The sequence below is a fragment of the Tympanuchus pallidicinctus genome, unplaced genomic scaffold (genome assembly GCF_026119805.1).
Source record: "Tympanuchus pallidicinctus isolate F22 unplaced genomic scaffold, pur_lepc_1.0 scaffold53, whole genome shotgun sequence".
Taxonomy (NCBI): Eukaryota; Metazoa; Chordata; class Aves; order Galliformes; family Phasianidae; genus Tympanuchus; species Tympanuchus pallidicinctus.
The window spans coordinates 261,065-279,970 of NW_026294773.1; the positions used below are offsets into that span (position 1 = coordinate 261,065).

Here is an 18,906-nt window from a genome sequence, read left to right on the forward strand (position 1 = left end):
AGTGGGAGAATCTCCATTACCCTGCTGGTCCAGCACGGTGCAGTGCACTCTATCGTCCCATTGGCCACCAGGGCACACTGCTGGTTCACAATCATCCTGCTGACCACCAGGACAAAGTCACTGATTTCATTTTTTTTAAATTAACAAAGTGAAACATAGTTCTGAAGTGCTTTGTTGGTTTTGTTTGTTTGTTTTTGTTTTGTTTTTTAATCGAGATAAGAGTAAACAACAGTATAAAACGGTAACAACTCAAGAAGTTCCCAAAATTCTGCTCGTGACTGACATGCAGGTCCTCCATTGCCCCCAAGTACCATCGAGTAAAAAAAGAAGCATAACCCACAGTGTGGCTGCTTTTCCAGCCCAGTGATTTCCTCCACAAAAATTGCAGAATGAGAGCAGCACCATTCTAACTTCTGTCCTAAAACACAGTTGAGCAGGACTGAAACCCCTCATTATGTGGAAAGCTAAGAACAGCCCCCAGCATTGGTCTGCCCTCAAGTTCCTTGCTCAGCCAACTGCATCCAGTAGATCTAGAAATGTCTTCAAAACCACAACTTGCAAAAGAAAAAAAAGAAGATTTAAAAGGTACATATTGTGATACTTGTCTTTGGGGCAATAATGAATCCCCTCCCCTGTTTCAGATGGCTGTCACTGAGGCTTCAGAGGGGCTTTCAGCACCAGAAGAGGCAGCAAATGCTGGCCTGGTCCCTCTTGAGAGCAGAGTTAACAAGCTATAGCCTCCTTAACACACAGCACCCCAGAGAAGCTGGAGCAACTTTTCTGTTGTAGCACAATGCAACGCAGAGGTTGGCTGTAGCACAAAGGGATGAGTCTGCTGCAGCCTGTATGTGGGGAGCAAAAACCAGGCACTCCCCATGCTCTGAGCTGCTTACGGAGTGCCTCAAGGAGACGATGCTGACCCTGCGTTGAATGAGCCGTCGTCGCTGGCAGTGCATTCACCAACCGTGGCCAGTTGAGCCCAAACTCATTCCACCTTGAGTTGATCCCAGTACAAACCAGTTTGTCAAATACAAAGATACCTCTGCAAACGTCGATGGCGCTAAGATTGAAGTACAAAATGGCTTAAAGTGAAATCTGCAGCTTGCTCTTTGCCCTAGTAATTGGCTTTCTCCCTTCTGTCATGCCAAGCCTTGGACTGGTCTGGATTGTGCCCGTTTCAGATTTGCTGGAGGTTTCTGGGGAAGGGGTATCTTGATTAAAAATCACTTGGGAATGCAGAGTTCAACACATCTAAATATGCAGAGACAAGTTCGTGTTTGCTCAAGGCCAACCCAGGGCCTTATTCCTCCTCTGTCCACTGCCCGCCGGCCACATGGCCGTTAATGCGGTTGGAGCCATTGCTCGAAGTGCTGAAAACTCCTTTTGTGCTGTTGGACGTCACATCCTCCTCCTCAGAGCTGCTTTCTACATCGCTGCGGTCATCTTTGGATACCTGAACAATCCAAGTGAGATTTGGTAGTGGAAAGGGGAGAAGTTGGTAAATTCACAGTTACAGCAGTAGAAGGTTGTACGGAAGGGATTAACCAGCCCCAGTGACAACTGCCTTCTGCACTCCACCCTTATTAACTTAAAGCTTGAAGAGCCTGTCATCACATGCAGAACACAAGACAGACGTAGAAAAAGACAGCTGGGAATGAGAAGCTCTGCTTTCTGAAAGCTGTACACTGTGAGGCACCACGCTTCACGCTCATCACATCAGAGGATGTTAGAGATCTTGGCTTCCAAGAGGTGCATTCTAGACTGGTTAAAGGTTGCTTTTCCAGATAAATTTGTTTTCAATAACAATAATAAATCTTCTCACACCATAACAATCAGCAAATACAATGACAAAATACATATCTATCAGTTCTAGAAAGAACACTTTGTCCTACAGGGACTGCCTTTGATATTTTAAAAATTAACCAGCTATATTTATCACATTGCTGTTTGCACAAAGTGCCTCCCATTTTCACTGCTTGTCGTTCATCTGTGAGAAATCATTTATGAGGAGCAGCACAGTTGGGCAGCAGGCTGCAGAACAGAGACGACAACGTAACACCAGCCCAGGAGCTGAATTCCCCTCAGCCTGTGGGGAACTGCCCTATGGTTATGGCTTTGGCTGTAAGGTGACTACACAGTCAGCCAATGCATTTGTATGTGGGGCTTTGAACCTTTGGAACAACCCTCAGGCACAGCTCTGCTTCACGTCGCTGCTACCTGCTGTGGGAGTGCCATGGAAATGCAGTGCACCAGGACACAAAAGAAGGGACCATAAGCCAGGCCCCAACTGCAAATAAGCACCTTGGTCGCTGGCTGGGCTCCAGAGCTGTAAACTCACCATTGCCACCTGGATGCACAAATGGCTCCTGCTTTACATCCCCTAGGGCAGGCTCTTCACACTTCTGCCTGCAACTAACAGCCCTCATTCACCTCACGTGCAAGCACTTTGTGGGGAGATTGCTTTCACGTGCTTCAGAAATTGATCCTGCTCTGCCTGTTCTGTGTCTGGGTTCTGGCTTTCAAACAGCACCTGGTGGGAAGGTTTCAGCTCCAAGGAAGATGTGGCAGAAGGCCAGATAATGATCTCCAGGATAGGTTTTGATGGGCCTGTTGGGTGTATTTGCTTTTGTCTGTAGCCAAAACTTCTGGTACCTCCTCCTGTACTGGAAGTTCAAAGGGTCACTGGAAGGAAGCAGAGGTCTCACTCTACTTCCCACAACTGCTTTCACAAAAAGGACTGCTTTTCTGCTGTCCTCTTTCACTCAGCAGTGTGTTAATGAGCACTACAGACACAGACATCAGAGTCTTTGTGAGCCTACAAATCATACAAGTGAGGACATCAGAACAAGCCACAAAACACTGCTCAGACCTTTGGAGAAACCTGCATTTTAAAACTGGATCAGGGCCAGCACTGCATCAGCCAGGGAAACAAACGTTTTAAGGGAAGACATCACCCAGCTGAAGCCCCAAGACCAGAGCTTTGTGTTCCCCTCAGCCTAGAAACAGGGTAGAAACAGAAGTGCAGATCACACTTACATGCAAAGGATGAAACTGTCCAGCTCCAATCTGGCACAGCAGAGGAAAAGGAGTGAGAAAAGAGTGAAGAAGACAAAGCTCAGAGTCCCTTCTCTGGCTAGGTCACCTGGACAGGAGAAAAGCAAGGAAAGGGAAAAGACACAGACCTGAGCTGTAGGAACAGCTGCACAGAAAATAAGAGCCTTGCAGTAGCAGCTGTGGGGAACAGATGACAAACTCCTGTGCATGCTCTAAAATACATTTTCCCCTGACAAACACTGTCATAAACAGATATATATTTCAAGGTTATATTTCATGTGTGGGCAGCTAAGAAGTCAAACACAAAGTATAGCTGTAAGAGAAACTCAGATCAAGATATCAGATAGATGACAAAAAAGGCATTTGTGCTAGCAAACCATCTGTTGCGCTCTGGTAGATGCAAAGGAAGTGGCTTCTGATGGGCTGGCTGGGTGTCAAACAGTTCCTAGGCTGCTTGCCCTGTCTCATGCCTCCAGCTGAAGTACAACTTTTAAGCCTGGCAACTTAGGCTACAGCCCAACATCAGCACTGTTTGCTCTTAGGATAACATCTGCCACTTACCAGCTGCTGGAGTCTCAACCCTCCCCCTTCTCAACACTCCCCTCCTCCCTCCCCCAGCTAAAATTGGAATACTTAGAACTGGAGCTAGACTGCACCCCATTAGCCCAGTGACAACCAGCTTGCTCTCCAGTACTTCTGAGAGTACTGGAAACTTTGCCTCTGCACCTCAATGCCTGGCTCCCACCGGCAAACAAAAGCCATTCACTGCTAAAAGGGAAGATGCATAATTCTCAGTGCAACCCAAGAATCAGCAGATGTTGGAAAGCTAGGAGCTGAAAGACATTCTAAATGATTATTTTAAAAAGAGCTTTCTACCACCTTTAACTCCAGACAAAGCAACATGCAGTCATCATATCTCAGTGCACTGGAAAATGGTGGTGTTTCCTTGCATGAACAGAACAGAGAGGAAAGCATCCCTGCCTCTGTATGTATTTGGCAGCTCTGGTCTGCAGAGTAACCAGGGTTAAAAAAAAGAAACCAACTGCTCTACAAAGCAATCATTATGTAATTACCTTGAGAACTAGCACCAGCCCTTGCTAATGGCTCCATTTCTCTTAATTCCTTCACAGAGCTTGTAGAAAAGGGGACCCAAACCAGCCCCCAACACCTTACCTTTCCCCGCACGAGGGCCTTGTAGGCAGTGCGAACAATGAGATAGGACCAGATGACATGCAGGATCTGCAGGGTTACCAAAAGGCCATTGAACAGCCACCAGGAAGGATAAGGCCCAATCAGTTCCCAGCTTTCGAATAGCGTTGTATTCAAAATCCTAAGAGATCCAGAAACACATTACAGATCGGCTGTGCTGGTAGTATGGCTTCCAGCTCTCCATTCAGATGACTGGCCAGATGCACAGCAGTGTGCATCTCACTTAAGCATCTGTTGCTTTGCTCCTGTCAGAGCGGTGATGCATCTGATCTCTGGCCAGAGTTGGGAGACAGACTAAATCCAATTAGAAACACTGGAACTGAGCAACAAACAGAAGACGTGAATGTTATGCAGTTTGGTTACGCATACGGATCTGCTGCCAATTTCCTTCTCAACAGAGTTTATAATAACTTTACAGGAAGTGATGTCAAACTGCTCTGGTCACTAAAACAACTGTTAACACATTCATCCTTCACCCATTTTTTAAAAACCATGCAGATTTTATTCCTAGTTGGCCTCTCTCCTTTCCCTCCTACTTTTAGATTCCTCCTGCCAAGCTGGAAGACAACAAACTGCTTCACAGACAAAGCATTTTTGGTTTCTTTCAGGACTGTTTTGCTGTTCTCATCGCTGGAAGTTATTGCCAGCACTTAAGTGATGTATTAAACAATTTAGATTTCGTGAAGTAGAGATGCGTGGAGAGACCTTTAAAGGCACCATTAGTTTTGCATAGCTTTTAACATTTCACAGGAAAAGAGAAACAAGCCTGTCGAAGAAGAACCCAAGGCCCCAAAGTGCAGCTACAGGAACAGCTAATTTGTGGCCAGCTTATTAGTGAACTGTATGCAGCTCCAGAGGTCTTGCAGTGCTTTACACTGCTAAACAGGGAAGTGAATATACGTGAGCTGAACTAGTATAAGGTCTGCAATACCACAGCAAGCTTGTCAGATTTCTCTGTAAAGATGAGGAGTTACATTACAGCCAGTGGAAAACACATTAAAGATTCACAGGGCTGCTGAGTAATAGCATGATGCAAGAGCATCACCTCACAACAGACTACAGCAAGGAGAACAATGACAACAATCTCATCTATCAAGGGAAAGAAACTGCAGACTTGAGTACCAAAACCCTTCCTTATCTTGATTCCCTTGATGCATTCGCTGGGAAACAAGAGCTTTAATTGCAATTCTGATACCAAGACAAATTTTCTGTGCACTCTTTCAACAGAAAGAAGGTAGAGAACATAACCACGACCACCCTCACTGAGCCTGACCTACTGGGTCAGCAGAGAACTTCATTATAGAACAATTAGCTATAATCTGTTTAGGGTTGCACCTCACATACAAGAATCTTCAGACCTATTTCAGGCTCTAAACAGTCACGACTCAAGGGCAAGACACAAGAAATCAAAAGCAGCACTGATGACTAAGCCAGATACTCAGAAATTAAATTTTCTTCAAGAAATTATGCCTCTTCAGTAACCATTTCCAAAACTTCTCAAGTCAAGAGAAGCAAACAGTACTCTGAGCTATTCAGATAGCAGCTGATTGTGCTCCACTAATGAGCGCTGTCATCACTTTACAGCAAGAGAAAGAGAGGCCAGCTGTGTGTTAAGATTCCAGTCACTTCTCACACTCTCTCTTACTGACTGCTGAGAGGTTTCTTCATACTCCTGTTTAAAAGCACTGCTCCACACAGCACTTGGATTGTCTGCAACCTCAGGCTGCCGTAAGGGACATTCTGCACTGCTTGCAAGAGGTACAAATGCTTTTCTTAAAGGACTGAATAAACAAACAAGACCTTACAGTTCAAGGTGCTTACCAGAATGGATAAATGCCCAAACGTGTAACAATGAACACAACACCAAAGAGCATGAAAAAGGCATCACAGAGACGCTGGTACTTGGCATAATTGGCTAACTTTGCAGCCTAGAAGAGATGAGAATGAGAATATTACTCCCTTTGTGCACTCATGTAATTACCAGGCTATAGAACTCCAAAATCCTCAAGACATCATGCTTGTAAGGAGTTAGGAATACTTAGGGATTATTCTCAGCACGACAGCAGTTATGAGGAAAAGCTGACAAAGCAGGATCAGTAACGCTGATATTACAGCATGTTTAATGCTGCTCAGCAAAAATGGGGAAGTCTGCTTGCTTCCCTGAGAGCACCCCAGCATTAGGTACAGAAAGACTGAAAAGGAAACTTACCTCTAAGAGAAAATCAGATGCATCATGGAGACACAGCACCAGTGTTCCAACACGCACCATATTATTCATGTAAGAGAACGTAATGAGCCCAATTGTAGCCAAATGATGGACGAACATGATCAGGAAGTCCTGGAAACAGAAAGATGAATTAAGATCCTTTGGCTGTCAAACAAATACGTATGCCTGGAGCAGAGCCACAAGACTGACCAACTGAAGTCACAGGATGACTTCAGTTCAGACTCGGACTCCACACAAAGCACAGCTCATCACACATCAGCCACCATCACCGCAGGCTCCAGAAAGGTCTCTCCCAGCATGCGTGCTTCTGTGAAGCTGTAACTGCATGCACAGGCACAGCACAATCTCTGGCACAAACGCTCAAGACAAAGACAAGTATGGCTGCAGAATCCTCTGAAAGGATTGACAGGACAACATACGGCCCTTATTTCTGGTTCCCTTTGGCTTTACAGTCACACTGCTGGTCTTTTCAGCACTTGGCACAAATTATAAGTACGCTGCTGTTACCGTTGTCAGCATGCAAAAGCCTGCCAGAGCATAGCAGCCACAGAACAGAAGATAATCCAACAGCAAGAGCTGGGCTGCTCCATTCAAAAACTTTTTTCAATGCAGTTCAGGGCTGTTTTCTAGTTCAGTCCCCTGGGTACAATGCTTACATTTTACATCAGTGCACCTTACCGTGGGGAGTGTAACAGAGGATATAGAATTAAATATTGTAAACAGTATCACAGATGCTGTTATTCACTTCTTTTCTGCAGCTCCAAGTTATTTTGCATCTTGGAGCTAATATTTCAGTACAGAAAAAAAACAATCACTTTTTTTTTCCTCCTACAGCTGATGCAAGAATGGGAATACTTTGTTACTTTGCAGTTTGTACAGCAGAAGCAATAAGCCACGATTTACTATGAACTGTTTTCCAACAGCAACAATGAACCAAATCCTAGAATGCAGCACAACAGAATTAGATTCCAGCAATCATGACCAGTCATCATTCTGACACAAGACAAAAAATTATTTTCAAAAAGCACGTATTATTGCTTCAGCATTTGCCATTTTCTCATCCTGCTCAGCAAGCTGATGCTTGGAGCATTTTATTTTCCTGTCCTTTTGAAAGCCTTAAAGTCAAAATCTCTTTTTTTTCCCCCCAGCAACTTGCTAACTGTTTATTAGGAGGTATTGAGTGATTCTGTTCTTTCCCCTGGAAGACGAAAGAGCCTCTCAAGGACACACCAGGTCACACAGCAACTCACTCCTCCCTTCCTCTAGGATTGTAATGAGTAGAGAAGGAGCTACAGAGAGATGTGAATGAGGAAAATTCTGTTATTACTACGTTTCAGCTTTACTGGCCACGCACACTGACAGTTTTTGTTAGCCTGGTCTATTCAGCAAAGCAGTTAGTGCAATTCTGGTTAACCTCACCTTCCGTTTAATGTCTGTAAACTGAGAAAACATGAGAGACCAGTAGAAGGCCAGCTCCAAGATATAGTAATAATAAAGCCTGGATGTTAGAGGCTGGAAAACAAACAAAGACAGCATAGTTAGAAGACAAACTACTTCAAAATTTACATTACAATCTACTTTTTCCTTCCTTTCTCTCCTGCTGTGTTCCCTTCAGAATGATGAGGCATGAGTTAAAAGATCCAGAATTAAGGCTTAGTTAACACAAGCTTAAGCAACAGCCGCCTTCCTACAGGCTCAGTCACACAAGCAACCTTGCGTGTTTGACAGGAGAATCTCAGGTTCTGAATGAAGCTCAGAGTTTACAAATTGCACTGCAGCCTCCTGGATTAGGAAAAACAAACTGAACCACACTGGTTGGCCTCTCCACAATCACACTTGATGCATAATTAAAATAACACTGTGAGTAAGTTACTTTTTATAATCTCAGCAAACAAATAGGAGTTGAGTCTACTCTATATGAGGAAACACCATTGTTGACAAACCTACATAACCAGAATTGGAAGACACAAAACACTGTTATCTTTGTGCCTTCAAAAAGGGATGGCTCTTCACTACTTGGGAAGCTTACCAGGCCTGGGTAGCATCCACAGAACGAGAAAGAGTTGAGACTACCCAATTGCAACTTGCTGTCATTAACAGAAATAAGAAATTGCACAGGAGATTTGAATCTACTAAGCTTTTATCTCCTACCTGAAAGGGGTAGCTGTACCAGCACTGTCGTGTGTCCCAAAACCAGGGTGCCTGAAGGGAAAAGTTGAGTTTATTATTCTGCTGGTCTTTTTAATTCCCTATTATCTAAGGCATCAACCAATACAGTTCCAGTTCACTGAAATTTTACCTTCGTTCCAAGCTAAATTTACTGTAAGACAAAATAACGATTTGAAATAATCATTCTGCACCCAAAGGCAAATTGTAATGCAACCGAAATTCAAAGAAGCAAGCAGCTCTCATAATAAAGACCCAGAGATAAATGTGTATCCCTATGGGAAGAAAGCAAAACCTCTCCACACCAAGAAGTCAGGTCTGTCCTATTCTGGTGTAAAGTAACAAATAAACTTCTAGTATTTCCATAATGACAGATTTGTTTAGAAGCTTTCTCATATTGTCAAAGTGGCCTTTACATAGAAACTCCAGGATCTCAAATAAGGGCACACGAAGGTGACTATTGCCAAACTCCTCTTCTTTGAAGCTAGGTGCAAGCACAGAAGGGACACTGTAGTCAAAGCCCTGAAATTTCAGCAGTGCAGTGCGAACCCAGTGGCACAACACACAGAAAAACCAGGTGGGAGGGTGAGGAGGGGTGTGCCAGATCAACTCACCGTCCAGAGAAACCTGATTCCATAAAGAAATATACTTAAATAGAAGGTAAATCTCCACCTGGAAAAAAAAAAAAAAAAAAGCAAAATACAAAAACATGAACCAGAAATCGTTTCTGTTTCATATTTGTAACAAAACCTGAAACAACTGTGAAAAAAGCAATTCTGACAGCTGAAAAGTATTCACCCACTAATTGTTAATCCTTCATTTGTAAACGTTGTGTGAGGACAAACCCATTTGAGAGCTTTCACACCACACTTGTTTGCATTGACAGCCAAGTTCAGAGTGAGCATGCAGCATTCATACGCTTTAATACACAATGTCAAGATAACAAGAAAAGTAGCTGTTATTCAGAAGATATCCTAATACATGTAATTATCCTTCTTACCTTGCGGCTTTAAGTAGGCAAAATCATACTGGAGGAAGAATTAATATGAAGAAAATTACTGGAAAGGAAAGAAACCAGCACAGAAGAAAACAAGTCAGGAAAGAAGCACTCAGATGCTACTGCACTAACAGGGGAACTACAAGCACTCAGAAAGAAACAAAGAACAAAGGAATGGACTGAAGGGAAAAGCAGAGAAATCCAGGATGTGTCCATAGAAGTACATACATCACTGTAAGCCATAAGGTCACCGTGCCTGGGAAAAATGCTACAGCATAACTGTGCAGACAGCCAGCTTGTCTTCAGTGTAATTACTGAATTGTGCACATGCAGATGTGTACACACACACTGAAGTGTCACTGCCCACGTTATGGCCATGGCTCACTCTCACAAGCTGTACATCACTGACAAGAGTAACTCCTGTGCAAGTGTTCTGGGCTTTCATGTACATATATCAAACATAGCTGAACGCTATGAAGCTCTCCTCACTTCTTCCACTTGCCTACAGGAGAATTTCCCTCCTGCCAGCCAACCCCCAGGCACCAGTTTAAGTTAACAGCTGACCACAACTTCAGTGAGAAGAGAGAACAAAGAGCTGGAGCTCTGAGATGGAGGCACATCCCAGCCTCTGCACGAACATACATGCTCTCACAAAATTTAGTGATGGTGGTGGGTTTGTCCTGGTTCCTCCGATGCCGAAACCAGCGTTGGATCTTTCGAACATCCCAGTCTAGCTGCTTTGACAAGCCTTCTAACCTTTTTCCATCTGGAGACTGAAGGAAAATGAAACAAACGTCAGTTCTCCTCCTTCTCGACCTGCTTTCAGTTTGACATCCTCTGTACACTACAGTAGGACCCATGCACAGATGACAAAACCCACAACGAAGGCACTGCGTACATTTTTAACCCTGACACTAGCACTATGCCAGAAGCAGGAACCTGTTGCCATACTCATTCATGTTCAACTTTCAAAAGCCACTAATTACTTAAGTACTCGGAATGCTTGTGGTTTAACATTTCCTCATCTACTTCATCATTTGACAGCACATCACTACAGAGAATGTAGTTCTGTTTCTTAGTTTGGGAGGAGGAGAGGAGGGGCTTTTAAAATGCCCTGTGCTACCTGTTAAAACCTGCAGATCAACTCAGGCTGTCTGGAACTCAAGAACATGACAGCTGAATACAGTTAAGGGACAGGATTCACTGTGAAGTTTATGGAAACTTTAAAGTAAGAATTCGGTTTTAACACATCTGATGTTTATAGATTCAAAAAAGGCATCAGAGAGATGGCGTCATTTCCATTACCACTTTTAGAGTGCATGGATACAATTAAACTTGAAAACGGAAATAGTTGCACAATAAAGAATGCATCCCTGTTCTCTCACTGGAAACTCTACTGGCAGTTTGTTTGAACAACGACAGTGGATTTACAGGAGCAGAAAGAGTGAACAAAACCTGATAACTACCTCTACAATGGCCCATGGTGAGATAAGCCACGCTAGTTTCAGACCAGTGTCCTTTTAACAAGCTCTGCCAGGGAGCTCTTATAACTGAAAGACGATAAACACATTTTACCACTTAAGTTACAAACAAACCCAGAAAGCTATGTAGAATGCTCATGTAATACAGAGTCACCAGATTGCTGAACTGAAAAACAAGATAATCTGTCATCTGATTTGCAGTACTGAAACCAGGACTTTCTCACTGCAGATAATAATGAAATCTCTTCCCTCTGCATCAGAGCCACCCTACATTTCCATTCTCCAAATCTGACAGCACACGAGCATACTGGCATAGTTAAACAAAGCTCTGTTTTTCATAGAAGCTAGATAAGTACTGCACAGCACGCAACCCCGTGGGTTTCCTCAACATTAATTTCAAGGGCATCCCCTGCATTAAAGCCCTCCCAGCAAATGGCATCAAATCACAGGGGCCTTCCTGTTCACGTCTCATCCCAAGTGCTCCTGAACCTCACTGTTCCCATGAGGTGAGTTCTGCTGAGGCTTTTGTAGAATTTCCCCTCCTTCACCAAGTGCTTTTTCTGCTCCACTCAAAATGGAGTTCAGCATCACCAAACGAGAACATAAAGCCTTCCATTTCAGTATCTTTAATGAAAATCTATCCCACCACCTGTGCTGATTTAACTGTCAACATCCAAAAGCACAGACAGCACGCAGCTCTGTCATTCTGAAGTGAAGGAGCACTGCCAGCTCAAGCAAGAGAAAAGCCATGAAATGTAGAATAAAAGCAATACCTGCTGCCAACATTCAGCATCCCACCACTCGTCAGGGCGCACTTCCATGGACAGAATGCTTTTACTTGAGCAAGTGACTTCCACTTGGCACAGGAAGAGGAAAGCATTCCCCCAGATGGCCAATGAAAGCAGAGAAGCAGATCACAACAGAGCAGTGCTTTTCCAATAGGAAGTGAAAGATGCCAGGCAATTTTTTTGTAAACCAACAATTACTGCCCATTACAGCAGTAACAGCTGGGACAAAAGCAGGGAACTAAAGGAAGAAAACTTTTATTTTAAAAGAGGACAATTTTGATTCAGAAAAGATTCTTCTGTGTGCAAAAGCACAGATCAGCCATAAAGAGAATTTACTTTCCTACAAGACGGACATGTCAGAGGCAATGGAAAATAAAGAACACGTGGATGAATGCAGTGTGGATGGAACACATTTCTTAAACCAAAGAAGTGGGAGACAGAAACCCACACCCTCACCTTTGCAGGTCTCTGTTCCTAGCAGTGAAACTCACCTTCGTGATGGATGTAAACACTTTCTCTAAAATCGCATTGGGCTGGGCTCTGTGAGCTCCACTGTCTTGTATGCCGAGGTTTATGGCACACGGCTTGGCAATAAACCTGAAACACAAAGAGATGGATTAAAACAAGGCATGTTTTCCTCGCCCAGCCTCTCACCGACTGCAAAACCTCTCCAAAATGCTTCTGAAGATCTTCACTTTTGCTCTAAGGAACACGTACCTTTAGGTAACCCAACTGGTAACTGCAGGGAGCACATATTGTAACACATTTAATGTGAAAACTTCAGTTCAAATGCCCTGGCCTTGCAGGATCAGGACACGTTTCCCCACGTGACTGGCACCACTCAAAAATAAATAACAATCACTGACATGAGCCCTCTGCAAAGGGCTGCTAGAGCCCCTGCAGCACCGCAGATCAAACACCTCATTTCCAGAATGCTTCTTGGTGTCACATAGCTCAAAAAAAAAAAAAAGAAGGAAGTTCGAGTCACACAGTTCACAAAAAAGACAGAACCACAGATTTCTTTTCCCCTAAGAGGGAGAAGCATAAGTGGCTTGCTTCTCTAGGCAAGGGAGGGAAGAAGTCAGGCTGAGACCCACACCTCAGCACCTCACACTGCATGCAGCACGTTCTCCAAAAGCTGACTGAGCACTTGGTGAATTTTATGGCACTCTGAAAACAAACCTGGTTTTGCAACTGACGCATATACATCCTCATTCAAAACCAATTGTGTTTTGCTGTACCTTTGCATCAAACTGGCCAAGAGACAAAACACACACAGTACTGAATGCCTGAATTGCGTTCTCTCCTGTTGGTGAGCAACAGCCTTTTTTTTCAATTTCAGCAAATTTTAAAAAATTAATTAACTAATTAATTTGAGAGCATGCAAAAACCTGTTTCTCAAAAACGACTTTGAAAAGGACCCAACACTGGCATCATTACATCTACTTTGCTTCAAAATACAGAGTGTTCCAGAGGCAGCTCCATTATACATATGTATTCCATTTAGAAGACTCAGAGTGTGATTAAGCAGAAAATGCTGCTTTTTCCAACCATCGCATTTGCTGCCATTTCCCTTTGTGTTTAAAAGATGAGATTCAAATTCAACAGAATCATTATTATAAGCATTCCAGCTGCAGCCATGCTTGGGAGCACATCCTCAGTGCTTCTGTTAGGAACAGCTACAAGTGCACTGCAGAACAGACACAGGTTGTAGGGTTTTCCCTTGAGAAATTATTGATCAGCTCACAAGTAATCCTAAATGATCTCTGCTGCTTTTAGAAAATAACCCCCAAGCAATAGCAGCCGTAGCGCTGGGTTCCTGCCCTGTTTCTCACACGTCCTGCTTGCTTCAACAGCCACAGCTAAAGAAGTAAAAAAAGCAAAAAGTGATTTCCTTTCAGCCTGGCTCTGCCCTGCTTTGATGGCTCACTGCTTCCTCCACCATCTGGACCACCAGGCAGAAGTGATGTTAATGATGTTATAAGTGCCCATCTCTTTGCTCCTCTTTCCTCCAGGATGCACCAGAACAGCAGCAGAGCAGCTCACGTGAGCTCACCGGATATCAAACAGTTCTGTTTCATTTTCTGGAAGATGGTGCTTACAGCTCCACAAAGAGCTGCTTTTGTTTAAGAGCAGGTAAGGAAGAGAGGAAAATAAGGAAGCCCCTATGATCCATCAAAGTGGCATTATTTGGGAATTCAAAACCTGAAGCATCAAGGAAAGAAGAAACAGCATCACCTCAAAAAAAAAAAAAAAAAGAGAAATAAGCAGAAATAATTCACTTCAGGACCCACTGAATACAAAACAAACACAATGAAGATTTGCACAAAATTGCTCCAGACTATGAGCTTCCTCCACTGGGTAAATACAGATGTGTACAGAAGTCAGGAAAGGAAAAAAAATAAAGAGCAAGGCAGGGCTACAGGCAGTGCATGGGACTCAGCCAAGCGTGCAGGTGACCAAAGAGCAAAACAAAAAAAACACACAAACATTTCTTGGTGCATGGAGGCAAGCAGATATCAATGTAAGCAAAGAGGAAAAGTCACAGTCATGGAGATACAGCCACAGAAATAGGATCTCTACACTGTTAAGGAAGTGCAGCCTAGCGTGGTAATGCTGCTCCTCTCACCCAGCAACGGCTTCATGCAGCAGGGAGCAAATTCCAGCCCACAGCCAGCCTCCTGCAGGGCCCAAACGCTCTCCCAAAGCACTTTCCCCACAACAGGTTGCACAGGAAAGCGTCCAGGTGGGTTTAGATCTCTGCAAAGGACTCTTCCACCTCCCTGACAGCTCTGCACCCTCCATAGTGCTCTCCCAGCAGCTCACAGTCTGCCTGGAGCTGGAGAGCCCAGCACTGGGCCCAGTGCTCCAGCTTGGGGTCTCCCCAGGGCAGAGCAGAGGAGAAGGGAATCTTCCTTGCCTGCTGGCCACGCTCTCTGCAGCACGCCCCAGGGTCCCACTGACCACCTGAAAATGCCAACTTAATTGTAGAATCCCCTCTCCATCCAGAATCCCCATTCTTGGGGATGTTCACAACTGGACATCACCACAAGCAATTCAAGCTGATTCCAAGGCAGGTCCTGCCCTAAGGATTGGACAAGGTGACCCAGAGGCCCTTTCCTACCTAATTATTTTATGATGCCACACAAATCTGCTGCAGGAGCTATTCCCAAGGTCGAGATCGTGCCGCGCCCTCCCAGCAAGGAGTTTTCATCATGTAAATGCTTTTATTGCTGTTTTATGAACCCATATGTGTTTATAGGCCTAAGTCACACCTACCCAGCTCCATTTTCACCCCAGTTATTAAGACATCGAAACCAGCATCAGTTTTCAAACACAGAGACTAGTGCATCTAAGTGCACTTTAAGTGCATCTAACAAGCACTTTCCAGTCACACTGCACCTCATGAACCCTCCGTTCTGGAAGGTTCAGGTTCTCTGCTAACTCCTTCCTACAGCTCTGAAAGGAAGAACAATTCCCTAAGGTCAAGATTTACAGAGTAAGCACATTCTGGAGTCAACATACCCAAAGAGAGTTCATCTCTTCACGACCTCTCAGTTTCAGTGCTCACTCCACCACTGCCCCTAATTTCCAGATAGATTTGACAAAATAACGTCTAAAACTCTTTTTCTTTTGTTTCTGCACCAGACTTAGCACAAACCACAGATCCTTCCTCAGAGCCAGGGTGACTGTAAGCAAAAAGGAGTTCCAGTGTAATTACAATCACCTTGTACAAGTCACAGACTCCAGGTCTTCCCCAGTACCTGTGAGGCTTTTTGTGCCTGCAGTGGGATGAAACAACAGCAGTGGGGGGAAAAAAAGAAATAACACACTGACTTGACACATTGGTTAGCAGAAGTCCATCTTTCTCCTGCCTGCACCAAAACCCACTTCCAGCTCAGCCAGGCCATTTCTCTGCTCTGCAAGCTCAGTTCTTCATCACACATAATTCCCACACTCCCTCAGCCCAGTGAGTATTTTACCAATACTGTGATGCAAAGGCTGATTTACAGGAGCATTACCCACAGAAACGTTATGTCAGCGTAACAAAAGCACTTCCTCACACAGAAAACCTCCTACAGAGCACAGAGGGAAATGAAGGAAAAAAAGAAAAATAAGAGCAGCAGGAGAGCAGAATTCGAGTTCTGAGTCACTGAGTCTGACTGCCACTTGTGTATCAAGGAAGACTTAATCATCCCCAAGGCCTCAGCTGGGGTATGCACACAAAGGGATGCTATTAGATGAATCTGGACTATCATGACATGTTCAAAGTGGTAGGAGAAAGAGGAGAATATTTCTAGAAACATACGGTCTTTTGAAACAAACATCCCAGGAACAGCCCTGGATTTTGCTCTCACAATGTGCTTTCACTTCAGGGTATCACCAATGAAGCACTGTTAAAGAAAAGGAAGCAACCTGCACAGGAACCAGGCCAGCAGTACAAGTTTCCAGGTTGTACTGCTGCAACATTTAATTCTTCACCTGAATCTTCCCTGAGATAACACAGCAAAAGAAATTTAATAAGCACAGCATTACAAAGATAAAGTAGCCTCTAGCAGGATGATGTCTTATTAGGTGCAGCAGGATGCACTGTACCTCTCTCTCTCCAGAGAAAACAGTCTTTTGTATTTCCTCCCTCAAACTACCTGAACCAGCCAGGACTGGGGCAGCCAGGAGACTTCCCCAAACCCCCCCATAACATCCATGGGCAGCTCTGCCTTCCAGATCCCTTTTCTCATCTGCTGATTGCCCTGGATGTCAGGGGTGGGCTTTGGCTCTGCCACGTGTCTGTTACCAGGTCCTCTGCACTGGTCTGAGCTGAAAGCAGCATTCTGGAACTGGGGAAAGAGATAAGATTGATAGGGGGAAAAAAAAGATGCTCCCACTTCTCTCCTACCCATGTTTTTCTTCACAGTTCTTTCTTTTTGCTCTGCTTAAGTCTCCAATTTTGTTTAAGCTTTGAAAGCTCAAAATTTTTTTTTTTTTAAAAAAAGCACTTCCTATAGAAAACCTTAAAAATGAAACCAACTCAGTCCCTGGCCACTTAAATGCTTTCCACAGAGAAACACATCCACTCATTTCATCCAGAAACGTAGGACTGACTCAGCCTTTAATGAACTATTTGGATAGGTACCTGAGGTGTCTTAATTGGCTTCTAACACCTAAGTGTTCTCTTTAACCAAGGCACTTTTCTAATTAGCATCGCTGTCAGCCGCACAGCCTGCTCCATGTGCTGCAAGAGATATCCATCGCAAAGAGCAGAAACTGCTGCCTCAGGGGAGAGGTAACACACGGCTATGGGATGCTGAACCGACTGAGAAAAGTTGCACCACACCTGTCCGTGGGCAGACAGCATCCAAACCGCACCTCCAGCACTGCGGGGACCCACAGAGCATCGAGGAACACAGCAGGCAGCAGAGCAGGCCTGAACTCCTCAGCCAGGAACTGTCAGGGAGAGCACATCACCGACAGCGAGCAGCCCAACACCCTCAGACACACACAGGGCTGACTTCCAGGCAATGGGAAATAAAGGAGGGGTTCTCCTGACAACCGTGCTGCAACCCCTCAGCATACAGGGGGCTGCCAGGGCCCACAGCACGGCACAGGGGAGCCCCGAAGCCCCCGAAAAGCACAGGAGGGCCGTACAGAAAGGCCGGGAGGGCCGTGCGGGATTCCCCCGCCGTGACACACGCAGCCCTCGGGCCCCAACGACGCTCCCTCCCCGCGCAAAGAGATGAAAGGAGCGCCGGGCGGAGGCCTGAGGCCTACGCGGGACCTGAAAGGAGAACGAGACTCCGAACCGAGCCGGGTCGAGCAGAACCGAGCCGAACCGAAGGGGCGCCAAACCAAGCCGGGCCCAGCGCCGCGCAGCCCGCCCCGCTCCGCCGCACGTTGCTAAGAGACCCCGACGGGCTCGCACTGCACCACGGCGCGGAGAGGGCAGCGGCCGCCGCCTGATGGCCGCGGGGCTCCGAGAGGGCTCCGGCCCCGCGCTCACCTCTCGAACAACAGTCGCACGGCGAAGATACCGAGCGCCAGCGGGAAGGCGGAGAGGACGTGGCTCGCCCGCGGGTACTGCAGCCCGCCGTCCGGCTCGCCGGCCAGGTCGGCCCACGTCACGTTGTGAGGCAGCCAGAAACGCTCGTTCCAGAACCAGGCCCGCACCGCCGCTACCGCGGCTGCCGCCATTTTCCGCTGCCTCCCTCCGCCTCACCCCCCCTCCCGCCCCGGCGGCGGCCACCGACAGCGGGCGGAGCTCCGCGCCTCAGCCCACCCGCTTCCGCCCGCCGCTCAGGGCGCATGCGCAGGCGGCGCTGCGGGGCGGTGCTGCCCTGGCCACGCCCCTTTCGCGGACCGTTAACTCGGAGCATGCGCAGAGCACAGCGCGCGCGACTCGCTCGGCCCGCAGCTCTCACTGAGGAGAACTGGCGGCAATCGCTCGCTGCTGGGGCGTTCCTACGAAAAAAAAGAAAAAAAGAAAAAAAAGCGCGCTGATTGTTCTGCTTTAAAAAGTCTCAAGATTGTTTTCCAAGGCCCCGAGAAGCGGCCTTCAGCTTCACTGCCACAGGGCAGCCGTTCAGCTCTCACATGAGGAGTTCATAGTGAGACAACAAGGGCTCATTTTATTAATGCAGACGTGGTTTAGCATTTAAGTGCAGAACAGAGAGGTTCACACAGCAAAAACGTTCAGAATGATCCCAGTAGCTTTAAAAGCTTTCAGAAAATTATTTCAACGTGATGGGCTCGGGACTGAGTGTTAACCAAGGAACAAAGGCTGTATTCTGCTTTGTAATTATGTTCTAAAGCTCTCCATAGAGGTACTCAGCACCGGCTTCCCTGTGTGTGGTAGCAGAGATCCATCTGTCCCATAATAGCCCTTCTGGCATCCATCCAGCTGAGAGTAAATTAAATGGCCCATTGAGCACTCAACTACTACAGTAACCAATGGGTCCAAGGAGGTGGCAGTTCATAATATCTGTGCTT

The 18,906-nt window shown here is 45.7% G+C and overlaps 1 protein-coding gene across 1 annotated transcript; it reads right to left on the reverse strand.

Moving 5' to 3' along the window:
- Positions 1-167: 167 nt before the first annotated feature.
- CERS5 (ceramide synthase 5) lies at positions 168-18,150 on the reverse strand. The gene is made up of 10 exons (XM_052705245.1): positions 17,921-18,150; positions 12,414-12,519; positions 10,296-10,426; positions 9,271-9,328; positions 8,642-8,692; positions 7,910-8,002; positions 6,473-6,601; positions 6,085-6,191; positions 4,228-4,384; positions 168-1,453 (listed from the first exon to the last, which is right to left on the reverse strand). The coding sequence occupies exons 1-10, from the start codon at positions 18,109-18,111 to the stop codon at positions 1,301-1,303; spliced, it is 1,176 nt and encodes a 391-aa protein (XP_052561205.1). The 5' UTR covers positions 18,112-18,150; the 3' UTR covers positions 168-1,300.
- Between the last annotated feature and the right edge of the window lie 756 nt (positions 18,151-18,906).

Coding starts and splice junctions, on each gene's coding strand:
- CERS5 (XM_052705245.1), bottom strand. CDS start 18,111: ATGGCGGCAGCCGCGGTAGCGGCGGTGCGGGCCTGGTTCTGGAACGAG. Junction 10,427..12,413: donor TGTTTACATCCATCACGAAG/GTGAGTTTCACT, acceptor ATTTTCCTTCAG/TCTCCAGATGGAAAAAGGTT. Junction 4,385..6,084: donor TTGGGCATTTATCCATTCTG/GTAAGCACCTTG, acceptor TGGATCTCTTAG/GATTTTGAATACAACGCTAT.